The sequence below is a fragment of the Ciconia boyciana genome, chromosome 7 (assembly GCF_034638445.1).
Source record: "Ciconia boyciana chromosome 7, ASM3463844v1, whole genome shotgun sequence".
Taxonomy (NCBI): Eukaryota; Metazoa; Chordata; class Aves; order Ciconiiformes; family Ciconiidae; genus Ciconia; species Ciconia boyciana.
The window spans coordinates 19,488,913-19,506,966 of NC_132940.1; the positions used below are offsets into that span (position 1 = coordinate 19,488,913).

Genomic DNA, 18,054 nt, shown 5'->3' on the forward strand with positions numbered 1-18,054 from the left:
ATTATTATTTTTGAATGAAGTAAATATAAATATTTCTGGAATTCTAATCCTCATAATGTAAACACTGATTTTTTTGTAAGAATGTCTTGTCAGAACTGAAATGTGAAGTTAATAGAGTATGCATGTAAAACTGTTAATAGAGTATGCATATATTTTAATTTCTTCTTCATGTTCACACTGAACTAGAGCTTCTTATTTTTAAAAACAAGCTGTTGTAAAGTGAAGGTGTTGCCCAGACACCACTCAGAGGAATCTGAAATGTAAACTACAGGCCTGATCTGCTGCACAAAAGTCAATCTCTTTTTCTTTTTATTAACTTTCATGGGCTTTGGTGGAAGTCCTACTTAAGAAGAAATGAGAAAGAGAGGAAAATGTATATTGACCAGGGTCTTTTGCCTTCTAGATTACCTGCAGTTTTAGGCCCTCTTCAGATTACTCCAAGTGATGTTTACACAGAGCTAAAAAATCTTGTCAAAACTTTCCGGTGAGTATTGGTCTTTATTTAGAGATTCTTGATTGATTAATTAAACATGCTGTTGAATGATTTGTGATTTGGATACAGAGAGGGCCCCATTGCAGATTTGCCCTTGTCTAGCTGTGTGTTGATGTAGGTAATGTCACATTCCCTGTGGACTAACAAGTCAACCCTTTCCCTGCTCCTGGCAGTGGCTAGGTCACCAGGAGTATTTGTAGATTTTTAAAAACTAGGCCAGTGGTCTCTGGAGGATGATGGTGAGTCTTTTAAAGGTTCTGCTACCTCGTCACCTCCTATTAAGCATGAGTTTCTGAGATCTGTCACTTTCTTTTGCTCTGGCTCTCTATAGCCGGGTAAATGGTTTTAATGTGATTAATAATTGTTACCACTCACTTCTAGAGCCAGGAAGAAGGTCCAGTTTGACCTGTCTCGTTCCTGATTTCAAGGGGAAGTAGATCTAGTGGACACTTTATCACCACAGATGAAGCTTCTGCTTCAGTCAGAAGCATTAAAGACAGTATTTGGAAACACTGGGATAAAGAAGGAGGGAAAACAGAATGGTGGTAACTTCTCTGGGCATTTTTAGGTTTTATTTGGGACACAACTCTCATAACTTGGACCTAGATCATGTCCTGCATCTTGAAGTATTGTCAGGAAAAGGAGCAACAACAGTTGCTAACTCTGTGTACGTTGTCACTCTTGAAACTTCCCCCCCCGCATCTCCAACCTGCATGCGGTTTACATGTACATTTTCCAAAACTCATTCGTGTGGCATTTGCCATAAGGAATCTAGGCTTTGGTGAATAGAAACCCAGCTCTACCTGATTCCTTATGATTTATCTGACATCTGAAAGGATGCCACTAAAACACAGATCTCTATATGCAGGATTTCTTACTATGGAAGGTACTCCTTTCCTTTCTGGTGATTCTGTGCATGATCTCTTTTATTTAAAAGAATTGTTCGTGTTTGAACTTGATTCTGTAATTGCAGTCTTTTAAGTTGTGATTAACCTTTTATTTTAATAACAACACTGAAACCAGGGAAGATACTTTTGGTTATATTGGAGTAGCATGTATATACTGTGTGTATACCTACTATTTGAATAAGATCTTTGTGTCTTAAAACAGTTTTGTTGCTCTGCAGTCTAAATGCTTAATAGTCACTTTAGCTTATGGATTGATAGAACTGGAAAAACTACATTTGGTCTCTTTCAATCTACTTTTGTATGACTGATTATGTAAGAAGTCCTGGAGGTTCTCAAAAGCAGAACTTCTATTTTAAATCATTTTTGCTATTCGAAGACAATGTGGCCTGAATATGAAGTTTTAGAAGTGGTTTATAGCAAAGGAGCCTTGAAACCAAAATGGCCTTCTAAAAATTTATATATATATATACACACCTGTGGATTTATAGAACAGAACCAAATCTAACTAATTTGGAATTTGATCCCAATACCTGGCTCATGTAGCAATAATTTATCATATTTTAAAAGTCTCCCCGATCTATTTGTGATCGCTCAGATAACACTTTGTGAGTTTATTTTTAAGTCTTTTTTGTTAGGAAGTAAGTTGAAGGTAATGGTAGCAAGTTCTTGGGGCTCTCTTACTGTGAAGATTCCAGATAAATTACTTAGAAATCCAGCATTTTGGGCAGGGGATGGTTGAAGGTAATTGTGGGCACTAAACAATAATTTGTAAGTCTCTCTCTCTCTCTCTCTCTCTCTCTCTCGTTTTATTGTCTCTGATATTAAAATAATACAAAAATACAGGAAATAGGGAAGCAATAAAAACCTTTGGGCCCTTTCTCATTCTTGTATTTCTGATACGGAAGGGTCTGTTGATACACAAAATCTAGCTCATGGATATTAAGATGAAGGCATAGGTTTGAATCTCCAGTTCTGTACATAGGTTTACATTTACTTAATGTGAGTGGTCTCTCTGATTTTTAAGTTGAATGCTTTGGCAGGCAGATCTGGGATAAATTTTGAACGGTATTTGTGTTTGCAGGGTATAGAAATTTAAACGTTACTTTCTTTGTTAATGTGGTTAAAATGCTTAATGACTATGGAGGGAGCACTGACAAATGCTAGTGCTCTTTTCTGCTTTTTGTACTGGAAATATTTCAGGCTGAAGAACTTGCCAAAGAGGGTAGGAGATAAAACACATGGCTGTAGTAGAGCTCAGCTGAAGAAGGGTAAAAGAGCATGTGGTGAACTAAGAAACAACAATTTTCAGCTCCATTGGTTTTTAAAGGAACACTTGCAGTTCAGCCTCCTTTGGGCAGCATTTTATTCAATCACCACTGCTGGGAAACGCACCAGAGGCATCTCAAGAGACATTTTAGAATGGTTAGAGCTCTTCCCAAACAAAGTCCCTCAGTGCCTGTAAGCTTTTGTTACAAAAACTGAGATGTCAAATAATTCTCCAGAGTGTGTAAGGGTACTTTGTTAAAAGATCAAGATAAAATTAGCTATTTATATATAAATCAAAGCTAAATTATTATGTTTGTGAATGTGTGGTTGGTTTTTTTTTAAGCATAGCATTTCATACTGAAAATAGAATTTCATCTGTATCTTATGGTTGCAAGTATTTTAATTCCTTTTATGGAGCTTATCATTGACATTGAACCCTGTCAATGAATATGATACAGTTGTTTCCTAAAGATGTGTTCAAGACTTTTTATTACAGCTTTGTCTTATCTTGTTTCCAAGATAATATTTTAGCTTTTAAATATGTATTGTAAGTGTATGTTATCTAGTGTATACACTCACTAATAGCTTTTACCTGTTACCCTTGTTAAGTGGAATTTTAGGTTCTGGGTTTCAAGTCAATCAGCAATACTTTGTTGTAGACAAGGTTCTGTATGGAAATGTGAAAGTACCAGAAGGTTAAGCACCTTTTCTCAAGTAAATGGGCTTCTCTTGCAGAGCACCTGAAGTTGTAATAGTAGCTCATTTTTGCTGGTTGTCATCAAACTAAATTATACTACAATATGTAAATATGTTGCTCTTTTTTGGGAGGTAGAGGAGCTGTCTTTTATGGTTAAATTGGTCTAGTTGAAGTCTAAAGAAAAACAATCTATGCTTTAGTATTTGCCTGTGCTGACCTGGGTTAGTTAAACTTCGCTCATCTTAGTGCAAGTTTTGGAAATCCCATGAACTCAGCTTGCTGCCTTACAGAATAGGCAAACAGGCAAACTAACAGGTCAGATTCTTGAACTGAAGTTACATATGCCTACACTTGGGAATCTGGATGTGTGAACAAAAAGGCTGCTTCATTTGCAAAGGTGCTGATGACTTCACTTTGCAACAAAGATAAATTGTAAAACGAAAGAAAGAAAGAAAATCTTCTCCATTTGGGGCACATTTTTTTCTTTTTCTCCCAGTGTAAGAACATGGACATACTGGGTAAAACTGAAAGACAGCAAGCGTGGACCTGTTCGAAGGAATGATTTTTTGCCAAATGTACATTTAGTACCAATAACTCATTGCTACTAGCTATTAGTCAAATTCATTGTAACATGTTAAAAATTGAGCTCATAGATTCATAGATGATAAGTATATTCTCATTGTAAGGATGAACAAACTTCTAGAAAAGGAAATAACACTCAAGACTATAATTTACAAATAGCTATAAAGAAAAATATCCTTTAAAAATATTGTTTTATATTAACCAGTTACATTTTCTTGCATCTTGTTCATAATACCTGATGCTAGGGGCCTGTTAGGGGATAACTATTTAGCATAATAATGCTGGTGTCCATCTGCCATTCCCCATTGGACAGTGCTCCTGTTATCAAATTGTTTCCTAGAAATCCCAGGAAATGTAATCCTGCTGAGGAAAGGGTGGTGAGCTCCTGCGTTGCTGAATTTCTTTCCTACAGCTTCAAGTTTGTTGTGTTCCCCATTCAAGTTCTTACACAAGGCACTTAGGGATGTGCCTAAATCTGCTGCCACAGCAGGCACTGTTTACAAATCAGGCCATCATTTGCTAATGGAGTTCTGCTAGCAAAATTTGCAACTGACAGTAATTAAATGGGAAGACAACTAAAGGAAAAGAAATAGAACCAACTGTGTATGCTCTTTTTCTGTCATTTTTAGGTTTACTTTTTTTAGTTACTGGTTACTTTAACCTTGGACTCCCCTGTATTCCTACAACTTCTGTACTGGAGTTCACTTTCTTTGCAGGCTAGACACTAGTCAGATATTGGGAGGTCATTTGGGATGGAATTCTTGTGCATCTTACTCTTTAGTCCTTTATCCTGTCAGTTTCTGCCACTTGGATCCATCTGCTCAGTCTGAGCTCCTTCATAGAGTATTAAAACTGCTGCATGAGTCCTGCTGCCTACTGGATGGTGGAAGCAGTCAAGTCCAGCTGCAGTGCATCTTGCTGGGGTGAACCACAACACCCACAGACTAGTAACTAAGCAACCCACACAGCTATTTGGGATCATCCAACCTTCTTGGCTTACCTATCCTGCCCTACAGAGGCCAAGAAAGTAGAGAAATTCTGTTTTGAAAAGTTGCATATTGTTTTCTTTCTTTGGGTAGGTGAGGGAAAATTTAGCCAAACTCTTTAACAGAAAATATTGCACTGCAGAACTCAAATCATGTACACAAAGTTTTGTAGAGTTTTAACATTTCAGCATTATATGTTTATGACAGAAATCCAGTGACCTCTCTTTCATGGATTGTTCTGAAGTAACAGTTTTGGCTAGAGGCAAGACAAAGAATTAATGAACCATTTTTACAGAGGACTTGCACTTCCCTGTTTTCTGAAAGCTTTACTCTTCAGAGGCCTTGGTGTTGACACACAGCTTGTTTTTGAAAGTGACTGCCCTTCCACTGCTCCTTATTATTTAAGGCTTCACACCTGTAGGTTGCTAGCTTTAGTCTGATCTGCCTGAAATGTTTTTTTCCCAGCTGCACAAGTGCTTTAGGACAGGTGTTGTACTGAAAGGTTACTCATTGTGGAAGCCTGACTTGACTGTTCATCCAGTCCAGTGACAGTAGTACATCAGCAGATCCATATTGCTGTATCCTGCTGGTTATCTGTGTCTTTTGACTACCTCCTTCATAAATAGCATATTGATGGCAATGACTAGTGTTCAAACCTTGCCAATCAATACCAACATTGAATAAGAGTTAATTGACACAAATGACTGCATCTCTCAGTTTGTGTACAAGAATGACACCTTCCTGTGCTCTAATCAATAATAACTCCTTGTAGAGCATTGAAATAAAGCTGCTTTCTTTATTTGACAGAGTTTTCCCAGGTGGCTTGGAGCTGTCTCTTCCATTGTGTCTCATCATAGCAGATTAACTGGAATGTTACATATGAATTGCTTGTCAGGATGATTCCATCAGGCATTTCTTGGTAGTGTTTATCACTGTCATCAGCATTGAGTCAAGACGTTCAGCCTTTGTTTTGTCTCTTGCTCTATAGCCAGAAAAACGTAACAGTTTACCAGGTACAAGCTTTGTTGCCCGCTAACACCATTAGCTATTTCAAATAGTAATTAGGAAACATGAAACTTTAAATAGCAAAAATAATCTGTATTTGCCAGAACTATGTGTTCGAGTTTGATGTGACAATTCCTGTACATGTAGTACAAAACATTGTTTTTCCTTTCATCATTTAACAAAACTCAGGCTGTTGAGACACTATTTGAGTAATCATTGCTTCAAAATCTTACTTTGTTTGGAAGACTTGGAGATTTGAGGAGAAACATAGGATAATACTGCTTTAATCATTACTATCCTTAAATAAAAATTAATTTTATTAGTTTTTAATATCTTTCTGAAATAGGGAAACGCAAAATGATCCTATAAAACATCTTATTCATAACTGCATTTTTAATGACCATTCCAAATATAATTTTGGGGAATTAGTTAACAGAATTTGAATTTTAACAATGGCAAGTACAAATACTTTTATTTTTCCACTTTTTAACACTTTTTTTGGGTAACTATATACTTGCCCAAAGAAACTAAAAATTTTAAAAAAAAAAATCTTAGTGGGGAAGAAAACCCTGGATTTGAATTTGTTGCCAGGTATTTCATTTTAAGCAGCTTCCTGTCTTTGCCAGTGCCTGTAGAAGTGGATATGAATGACAGGGTAGCTTCATTCTGGATTTGAATTTATACAAAGCTGCACAGAAGGGAAGCCGAGAGCAAGGAAGCAAACATAGGGAGGCACTCGCCCCTCAGTATTTTGGTTGGATGGCGCCCTCTGTCTGAATAAAATTAATTCTGCTAGCCTTTTTGGGTGCCCGCATAGCCACAGGTTCGTTTTTAGCTGTGACTTTTCCATGAAATTGCTTATCTTGAACGTTGTGGGTCATACCTAAATTCAGCCATAGCAATTCACCCGTGAATTGTTTTAAGTCACATTAACATTTGACTTAAAGCAGATCTGTCTTATTACGAAGTTCAGCCAAATGAGTCAGCAGGTATAAAATGCAGCAGTACTTTTGTTGGGCGCCCATGTTGTTCTTGATTCACACCTCATCTTCTTGCTCTTATATCTGCACTGGCTCCCATTGCATAAGTTAGAATTCCGGGTTTCCATTTTAAAAACGAGAATCGTCAGAGGATTGTCTCCAGTATCTTATAAAATCCAGTCTGTTTCTGCAACATTAGCTGTTACAGCAAATCTGGATCTGAAGTCAACAAGCTGGAAACTAAGTGTAGGAAGGCCCGTCTTTTCAGAAACGCATGTGCAGTTTCTGAGAATTTCCCAGTGGGTATGAGTGAGAGCTGAGCCCTCACAGCAGCCAGGACTATTTGCAAGCTAATTCAGAGAACTAGCTTCTGTTCAGTCTTCCCCATCCCACTCTCATATAGAAAAAAAGAGACATATTGGGAATTCCGCAATTCTTCCATTACAGGATAAGATGACAGAGAAGCCTGAAAGTTGGTGAATTGCTCAGATACAGCTGTAATTGCTACACTGTAACTCAGTGTATTAAGTCTTTTGATGGTAGACTTAAATGAAAATTCAGCAGTTAAAATCTGTTTACTTTCACTCTGAAATGTTCTGATTTTTTTTAATTATTATTTTTCAGGTTAACAAACAGAAACATTATTCACAAAATGCCTGAATGGACTCTAATTGCTATTGTTTTGTTATCTGTGTAAGTACCTTTTAATGTCAAATATTCTCATACACAACTGTCTTAACTAGCCTATGGAGGCAAGATTTACTTTTCAGGTGAAAGGAGGGAAAGATTTCTTGAAATTAACTGGGGAATCAACAGAATTATTTTTTCATGCAAATGAACTATATTCTCGTGACAAAACAGGATTGTCCCACTTGTCCCACTTGTTAACAATGTGTTAACAATGGACAAACTTGATGTTATGTTAAAAAAAGAAAAGTTAAACTTTAGGGATTTTTAAAGAGGGCTGGTGGGGTGAACGAGGAGTATACTTCATTCTCTTCCATTTGCTGCTGACAGACATTCTTCCCCTCTCTGACAGTAGGACAAAATGCCATGTGTATTGTATTACTTGGATTTGGCATAACTGTTACACTTTTCATTTCTCATTTTACTACTTATTTCTTAAAAGATTTCACTTTCACAATTAAAGTTAAATTATTTCCATAAAGATATGGTGTGATTCTAAATATGTTTGTTTGAATATTCTAGCAAACTTCTTTGAGAGGGAAAAGTTTTTTTAGCAACTCTCAAATTTCTGAAAGGAATACTGGGACTAGTATTTTATTTTTATGAGGATTAGCTTTACTGCTTAAGATTATGATACTACAGTGCCTGCAGTCCTCCTCAGCTTTGTTCTACTTACTGCAGAATTAAATTCTTTCCAAGGGTTTTCCTAATGGGAAGCCTGATTTTATCATAGTGTCTTTCAGTAAACTTCTACACAGAGGCATGATCTATAAAAGCTGTAGTCATGTGCATCAAGGAATTTCCTTAATTTCTATTTTCCAAATTCATGTACATTTCTGAAGTTAAAGATACAAGCTTTGCAGTGCTCACAAATTCTTATTACACATTTAACATTAGTTCACCTTTTCAGCAATCACTGGTGGTTTCACAGTGTCAGGCCCTACCTTTCAGTAGGGTTAAACCATCAAGCAATCTTTGTATGTCTTTCAGCTTGAATTACAAGATTGCAAAAATCTTATTCCAGAGACTGTTTATTACCGCACTGCTGCTGCTTCTTTTGGGCTTCTTGGGTCACTGGAGCCTGTAGGACAGAGAAGTACTTACAGACGTTCACAGGTCAAGAAGTGTTGTGGGCCAACCTCATAGCATCCCCAGTACTGCACTTACTTTCCTTGATATTACTTCAGTCTGACACATTGTTCTGGCTTTACTGTCCCAAGGAAGACTATACCAGCAGGCATTAGAGTAGGCTTCAGCGAGCCTTACATCTGTGTCACCCAGCCAGATACCGCTCAAATGATTCATTAAATCAGAACACAGAAAGTAACTTTACTTGAATGCCTTGGCATAAATTTTTTATCAACTATAAGAACAAATCTTTTGTCATTTTTACTATATATTCTTATGGTTGAATTGGTAATTTGTGAAACAGATCTTATGAATTTTTCAAGTAGTTGCTGTACATTTAAGGAAATGGTGACTCTTCTGATCAGAATTTAAAATATGTTGCTGGTCTCTCCACATATGATGAGCTCTAAATGTTTACATACCTAATGATTGTTTTACAATTGCTTTAAAATGTTATACAAGTAGCAGGCAGTCTTGGTAGCAATCAGTAGAAGCAGAGAACCAAGTCTATTTTTACTTCTGCTTTCTAAGGGTCCGCCCCTAAACAAATGAATTCTATTTGATCCTAAAATAGAGTAGATTTTATTTCTAATATTATTCTAGTGAAATCATGAATAAAATTCCTGTTAACTTCAGCTTGTTTTAAGGTTCTTGCAAGCTCATGATCTTCAGATTTTGAACAACTTGTCTCAGCCCCCTCTTAGGAGAGGATGTGGAAGAATATAGATGGGGTAGAATGAGTGTTAAGATTGCTCTAAGAAGACGATGGGTATTGCACCATTTCTGGAAAGACTAAAACAGAACATTTAATTATTTGGGAATTCTAATCAAACTTGAATATTTAGCAGAAGCCAGAAGTGTGCAGGGAAAGGCTACTGACGACCTGGGCAACCCATCGCAGACAGGTCCTCGGATTGTGGCCTTTTCTCACTTCCTGAAGTCTGCCAAGGAATCTGTCATATCTTACTAATATTGCTCATTAAAAGAATTACACTCTATTAAGTCTTCTCTGGCTTCCCCTTAGCTATACTGAGATATGATGCATGTTGCAGCACATGTATTGTAATTTAGATCCCAGAGTTGTATGGGGCCTGAGTCAGAGTGGCTATTAGCTTCTGTCCCTGAAAGAGAAGAATGTTTTCAGAATATGTATTCACAGGTCATGACCTGGTCCCAGATACAGGATGGCGATTTTACTCCTAACACTAAACAGTGAAGTAGCATAAGCAACACCCTGGAAGAGGATAATGCTTCCTCTTTCTAGGAGGATGAAAGACCGTATTACAGGTACCCTAGGGTGCAGGAGGTATAAGAACAAAGACTGTAGAAGGCAGAGTGAGCACGGGATTTCAGGGTATACCTCAAAAGAAACTAAGACCTCAAGTATTTTTTGTTTTGTTTGGAAGGGGGCAGGGTTTTATTTAAAGTAGCAACTGTTGGACTTTGCTTGCACCCCATTTTGTGCATCGATATTGTGGCTCACCACTTCCCTTCATGTATATGGCTAGCGTGTGCTGAGGACTCAGTGTACTTAACTTCACAGTGCACTTTCAGAGTGCCCCCACTCTTTTTGTGATACGCTACTGGGCAGAATAACTATTATCATTACTGCTGTATTGAATTCAAATGTCATCACTGCTTAATACTTTGTATTATGTTATAATAATATTATCCTCTCATCATTGGAGTGTGCATATTAACTCTTTGTAGGATACAGCATGTTGGATAGTCATAACACATAATTTTGGTCCTTAAATTAGTCCTAGGTTCCCTTTATAGTCTGCTGGTCCTCGAGAAGCTATTAAAAGCCCTTGAGTTTTATGTGCCCTTGAGTCTACTGACTATTGAAGAAATCTGGGCTTCTAATTCATTGCTCTGAAATAAAGTGCCTGAAACTAGACAGTGTGACTGTCTTTCTCGAAGTATAAAAAGTTGGAGATTGCAACAGTGGAGCATTTCCTGTTCCTAGTGAACAGCTGGATTTATTCAATCAAATTATCGTATAAAATATGAACAGCCAGTCTCAGCCTTTATTGAAAATCTAGCCTGAGGCACTCCTATCTTTATGACCAGCACATTCAGCAATGCTGTATCGACCTTCTTAGAGTACACTTTGGCAGCCAGAGAATTATGTTCAAATAATTGCATTCATGCCTGTCATGGAGTGGGTGACTTTAAAATGATCTGTAGATCAAATTTATTATTTATTTGTCATTTGTAATAATTTTGGCAGTGGTAGATTTCTGTGTCTTCCTGTTGCAATGTTTAGTATGTTAAGCAGAATTTTCTGTTATAGCTGCTTTATAATGTACTGTAAACTAGAATACAAAAGTTGCATCTTTTTCTCCAAAAGAACTTTGCAAGATATCAAATGAAGCAGATAAATAGATACAAATACAGTAGTTCAAGAAAGAATGGAGAAAGCAGTGGGAAGATTGGTTGCTATACAAGCATGGGCACTTGCTGTTTTTAGTGTATACCCCTGGTACAGTCTAATGGAAAGCTTTCAAGATATTTTCAGGAAATGTCTGCTTTCATCTTACTTATCTGAGCTGGCTGGTTCCAGTGAACTGTGGTCAGCTTCATCTACAAAGCCTATGCAAGAGGTTCCCCTGCTAAAAGCTTTGAAGCATTTCAAAATGTTCTGGGATTAGTTTATAAGCATTCGGCTGCAGTATTTAAACAAACTCAAAATGACCATGATCACTAAACAAAAGCCATCATTATATGTGTGCAGCCACTTTAGATAAATGTGTCATGTGGAGATGTACTCTAGAGGTTTACTCTCTTGGAGATAACAGTTCAGGAACTGGAGAGTCTTGGGTTCAAGTATGCATTTTTACTTCTTTGCACACAAGAGCACATCTATTGCTCAACACTGACATTTCTAAATTATTTTAAGAGGAATTCAGATGTTTGTGATACTGCTACTGTGTTCTTGTCTGAATGTTTGAAATGTACAAATCTAATGTACAAATCTAATGTACAAATTGGATATGAAGCAGACTTGCAGAGTGACTCTTTTTTCCTACAGAAACCACATACAAGTCAGCTGGATGATCTTTTATTTAGCAAGTTTGATGACAGAAGATTGGTTCCAGGTTTCAGCTGAGAAAAATAATTTATCGTTAAGCTAGAAATATAATTATTTCCCATTTTGAAACAGAGTTTGCAGGACCAAAAATCTAAAAAGTCTTTCTTTTTATAAAAGTGTTTGAATGTGGTCATAGTTTTGTCTCTTGGTCTCTATCTGTAGAGTTATGTTATTGTGTGAAATAGAGAAAAAGCAAGGTTGTCTTGACACATTAAAAAAAAAAAGTATATTCTTCCCTTTTTCTCTCTTAATAATTTTAGGTTGTCATTTGGTGAGTGTGAACTCAAATAGGTTTTCTGTTTAGCAGTTCTTACTTATCAGCACTTTCTAAGCAAACTCAAATCTGCTTATTTGGCATATCGTGGAGGAGATCGGTATTACTTTACTTCCTCCTAGCATGTTCCAGTATTACTTAGGAAACATATATAGAACAGTATTTTGAGGGATTTGCAGTATTGTTAATTGGGACATTAATCACTGCCGACTTTAAAATTAATTAAATATCTTCATCATTCATAAGGGAGAAAACAGAAGAAGAAACCTTAGCAGTTTCAAAGAAGGTGTTTCTCCGTATACAAAAAAGCCCCACTGTGTTGCTGTAGTGCTGTTACACAGGAAAGTGACACTGTGGATTTCATTGCAGCACACACAGCTGCAGTCTTTTTCCATTCTAGTATTTCTCATGGATAGCCTTCTGAATGGGAGGTTTGGATGTGCTGTGTAACTTTCATGCATGCCCCACACAAACTTTCTGAGGTGAGTCCAGGATAATTAGTTCCCCTTTACAGTTCTGGTCCTTGACCTCATCAGCAGGCGTGGAGCCTTAGCACACGCTGTCTCCTGGACTTCTGTTGCATGGAGTTAGGGGGTTGGCTCAGAAAGATGTCTTGTCTGCACCTGCCAGTTTTGCTGCCCAGTGCAAGGGAAGAGCAGGGTCATGGCTTTCTGCCAAGTGTCTTGGAAATCCCTCCAAGAGATAGAATCTGCATGTTCCCAGCAGCTGTATGTGTGGGCATTCAGACTGAAGTCATGCCCAACTGTGCAGAGCTGGTGTGCAGAGTGCGTCACCAGTTATAAAATGTCCTTCATGGTGGTGGTGTTCTGACTAATCTTTTAGAATCTAAAAATACTTTTATGTTGAACATAATTTTGGATCTTCTGCTTTAGTCACCCTTGGGAACTTTATATTCCAAATGGACTTGTGAATTAAGAATATGGTAGTAGGGAAAGTACTTTCCTCCCCCACTTCATTTTTGCCTTTTGTGAACGAGATTTTTGTGGCAACTTCTATTTCAGCCCTCTGAAAGATAGCATGCTAGATTTCCAAAGACTGCTTTATCACGTTGACCCTTTGGGGAGCTAACTCGGTCAGTGGAGTTCGTGTCTTGTTGAACTCTATGCCACAACTATGTGCTGATCAAGCAGGTGGAAAAATTGCCCAGCCCTATTAAAGAGAGAACTGTTTTAAATTTATGTTTCTTGAAAAGGTATATATTCAGAAGATTTCTTTTGTAATATCATGTTTTTCCTCCTTCCATAATTGCTGCATAGAGCTTTGCTTATTGGAAGTCATATCATAGCACAGAATAAGTTGTACAGTTACATGGTAATATAGACAGTTCTGAACTAATGCTGCAAGAAAGACGTGAGTAATCCAGACTATTAACAGCTGCCCCAAACTTAGTTTTAAACTAAATGTATTTTAACTTCATCCACTGAGCAAACTGAACTGTTAATTTTGCAACTGAATCCTGAAGCCGTAGCCCTATGAAAATATACTTGCTTCCTTATTAATAATTAATCTTAATACATTCAATGCAAACATTTTTTTATCATGAAACATTACCCATCTGTTAAAAGAAAAACATGACTTTGACAGACACTTGCATCTTTTATTTTCAGAGCTTTAACTTTATCTTAGTAAACTTTCTAAAGAACAGCCTACATTAATGGGGACATGACACATAGGCAGTGTTTTTGACTTACAGGAAACTTCATCGTAAGATGAAAATCAGTGTTGATTTGGCTTGTTGTTTCTGAACCAAAAAAAAAGTAGAGGTACACATCATTGGAAAGGTTACTACGGCTTCCTAGCATGTATTTTGTACCAGCAGAATTTTTAGCATGGGTTCTGGATTAATTTGTTTGGTTTTATGCAGAGAGTCATAATGGCACCTCTACTAGGCTAAGTGGTGTGTCCTATTCTTCTTTAGCACTGAAATCCATTGTGACCAAAGGAGAAGTATTGTATTCCTTAACTCTTCTGGAACCACTATTAACAGAAAAACTTTGATTGTAGAAAATCCCTGAAAGAGCAGTATCTTTTGAAGATCTAATCATTCCTCTCCTCATGATGCTTGATGCAGATTATGGAATGTAAAACCTTATAATGCTAGACAGTAAGACAGGCTGTGTAGAAAGACAATACTTCATTCCAGAGATTCTAGTTTCCTTTGTCATATTGCTGTTGAAAGTGTCAGACCTGACATGGCAGACAACATTTTTGGTATGAAGCGTATAATGGTTTTTAAGGAGGAAGAATCCTGAAACTGATTAAAACCCATTAAGATCTTAAAAAATCTTGCTTTGTGAATGAATTATGTTTTAGAAAACAAAATTAGTTGAATAACTGAGCTAAGTTATAATTTGCTTGGATCAGAACAGTGGTCCACAGACCTACTTAAAGACCCATATGTCAAAGATCTGTGTTGGGGGAAATAGAGAGACATGCATTTTATTAGCTTTCATATCGATAATGTTATGTGGGAGAATGTCGGTGTTCCTATAATACTCTACAGTGACCAGGGATAAACTAAAAATGACTCAGAGGCATGAAAAATTTGGAGGGGAGAGGAGAACATTACAACTAATTAATTCAGAAAGGAGGCAAATTATTTTTAATGTGATAATTGATAGTGGGCAGTACACTGATGAACTGGAGACTTTTTTTTGTTTCCTAATACTGTAGGAATCGAGTGCAAAGGTAGTTTGTACTTCCTCTCGTTAGTTTGTTACTTCTTGAGATATAAAAACATTTTGACACCCAGTGGTCTCATCCAGTCTGGCAATTAAGTTCTGATCCTGATGTGGGAAGTTAACAGTGAAGGCAAAAAATGTACAGTATTTTCTGAAATGTGTTCCTTTCATATTTATGAAAACAGAAAATACAGCCTCTTTGGGGAAGGAAGGAAGGAAGGAAATAAGGAAATACATGTCACTGACAAGAAGATGATGTATAAAGTGTATCTCTAGGCGATGGGCTCTGATGAAGCTCTCAGAATTTACAGACAATCCAAGCTCGCAGATTTAGCATCAGGGTGCAGGTGGCTCTTTTGATGCAAAGTGTATAATTAAAATAAATACTTGGGATAAGACAACAACCATCAGTTAACCAGAATATTGTATAAATAAACATAAAATAACTATATATTCATACAATTTTGCATGTCATAATACAAAGAAACTAGAACAATCATGTCCATAACAGTACATGTTGTTCTCTTCCCATTCCTTCCCAAAAGTAAAAGTGTGCTTTAATTGGCTGGTAGCAAACATAGCTAACCAGTATATGGGAGCTTAGTCCAGAAACTGCAAAGTGTATATGTATAATTACATACTATTAGGTGCAAAACCAGCATTGATGCAAAAACTATACAGATGTTTGATTGTTTAGAGGCTTGGGATCTTGGCGTGTTTCATTTCATTTTGATGTATACCACACTTATACCGTATATTCCACAGAAATGCATGTATCTTCCTCTCTTCCACCCTCTCTATCAATTTCTCTCTATCCATCTGAACATTTTAAGAAGACACTGAATAGATCCAACTCATTCATCATAAAACTCAGTATTTCTGAGATGAGGTATTCAGTTTTTTAAAAGGATAAAGAATAGTTGAGATTCATGTGACTCTTCATATTTGTTTCAAACCTCATCACTTATTCTGCTTTTTTTAGTTATACGTTTAGGTCAGTGTACTTTCACAAATCAGTGTTAATAGTGTTCTTCTGTTATAGAGATGGTAAAATTGAGATTAAGAGTAGAAAAGTGATTTACGGGAGATCATCAAGTCAGTAATAGATCTGGAAATAAAACAAACAGGAAAAGGGTTTGGGGTTTGTTGTTGTTGGTTTTGGTGTTGTTTTTTTTAAACCTACTGTGAGCTGGCATGTCTGGGAAAAGGTGCTTAAGAATCCTTAACTTCTGGGGATTTTTAAGAATCTCATTTTGAGAGGTCCAAAACTGCACTGGCATTTGTTTTCAAAACTGGGAAAGGCAAGTAGAAAAATATTGAGGTCCTTATGATTAACTTCTGAAGAAAAAATATTTGGACACAGTGGAAGCAAGTCTATTCCTAGCATGTCTCTTTACTCAGCTGCATTACTGCAGGTGTTTGATCTGTATATTGGACCGAAAGATAATCAAATTACAATGTTAGAAAGTTGTGAAACTAAACTATGATCAATTTTATGGTCATTGTTTCCATAGTAACTGAGTACAGGTGAGTACATTTTATAAAGTCAAGTATTGACAAATTATTTACCTAAGCATATTGCATTGTAGCTGTTTTAACTGTAAGACAGTATATTTTATTTAATATTTATTGAAATTTTTTTTGCATATCACTGAGATAATGAATTGATAGGAATAGATTACTAGTAAGTGGCAGCAAAAAAGTCCAGCAATTGCAAAAATACATGTATATGAAACAATGTTTAATTCATAAAATGTACCACGTTTGTATATAAAGGCATCTTTTAGATATTAAATTGTCCCACTGTATGTGCACAATAATTTATACAACAGTGTATATTTTACAAAGTACTTAAAAGGTTCAGGCTCTCAAAAGGTTTACATCTTAGCATTTTTTAATCTTACAGAGACTTATACCTGTGCTTAATTTCATGTAGCTAAGTAACCCAAAGACTTCAATGGCATAGATTCCAGTATCTGAGAGGTGTCACAGGAAAACTTTGTGGAACATAAAAAGTACGGAATAGAAGACCGAAAAGGATGAAAGGATCAATTTTAAATTTCATTAAATTTATTAATAAAATTTATTATATAAAATATAAATTTATATATTTTATATAAAATATAATTTATTAAATTTAAAATTTTGACTAAGCTGAAAAAGAGGGAAAAATGGGAACAAATGGTAGGACTGAGAAGTACCTTTGATCTGTCAGCTGGTTAGCAGGAAACAGACTTCAAATAAATGGAGCTCTTTAAACAAGGCCTGTCCTTGAAATGTGTACCTAAGAAACTTAGATTTGTTAGAGAGAAACAGCTGATAGTGATTTCTTCTGGGTTTATATTGTGAACTTTTTTTTGCGTTGCCTTTATGCAGATAAGTAAGCTAAACTGAAACCTTTTGGAACAAATCCCTGTATGAATGTAAGTGCTTTAAATGGCACACAGTATTATAGAAGTTCTGATGCTTCATGTCTATGAACTAATCTTGTAGTAATGTCTTGGAATATGGTAATGTAGAGGTGGGTACCATTCTCCATTTGTTTTTTTAAAAATCATCCTGCAGTCATTAATCCTGCATCTATTAATACAAAATGGTGAAACACAGTCTCTGATCCAGCTAAACTTTGTATGAAGAGTACTCTGGATAAGAAACCATAAATGATGTTGAGCTGTTTTTGGTGCTTCCTTAGTCTTCTTGTCTGGCTAGAGGTTTTTCTGATCCACTGTTAAAGAAATCTGGAAACTCTGTTTTGCATATGATGGCCCAAGTAATTGGTTTTTGCCAGACCTATAAGATATTCATGTTGATGGCAGTCTTGGTAGTCTTATTTTAAAACACTTATTTTAAAATAAGTAAGTGTTTGAAAATAGAGTTCCTAAATATGACTATAACAGGAGGCAAATAAAACCATTACATAGCTCTAAAGGAGTCATGGGTCCCTGAATTTTTGTCACTGCCATTGTAACATCAAAATATTTCCAGAGCGTTGGCCATCTTCTTTCTCGTTAGACAGGCTAAGCATGGGTTAAAAACAGTGATCCCCGAGTACTTAGTGAAGCCAACTGCTTAGTATTACAGGATCAGCATAATGCTAGCAAATGCTTGCAGAGAATGTGATGTCATTTTCCACCTGCTGAATGTTCTGAAATGTGTAGTTCCTTTCCTGGTTAGTTGCTGAGGGAACTGACTTTATTTTATGTGTGCATGTATAAGGACAGGAAACTTGCTCAGAAGAAACCTTATAGGAGT

The 18,054-nt window shown here is 36.4% G+C and overlaps 1 protein-coding gene across 2 annotated transcripts in view; it reads left to right on the top strand.

The window, feature by feature from the left end:
- RPAP2 (RNA polymerase II associated protein 2) overlaps window positions 1-18,054 on the top strand; it is a 52,131-nt gene that overhangs the window by 12,826 nt on the left and 21,251 nt on the right. Inside the window, exons 10-11 of one of the 2 annotated variants that reach the window (XM_072866705.1) lie at window positions 404-484; window positions 7,542-7,610. In XM_072866705.1, the coding sequence (XP_072722806.1) occupies window positions 404-484; window positions 7,542-7,610 (150 nt within the window). The remainder of the gene's footprint in view (window positions 1-403; window positions 485-7,541; window positions 7,611-18,054) is intronic. The other variant, XM_072866706.1, reaches the window with a different exon arrangement.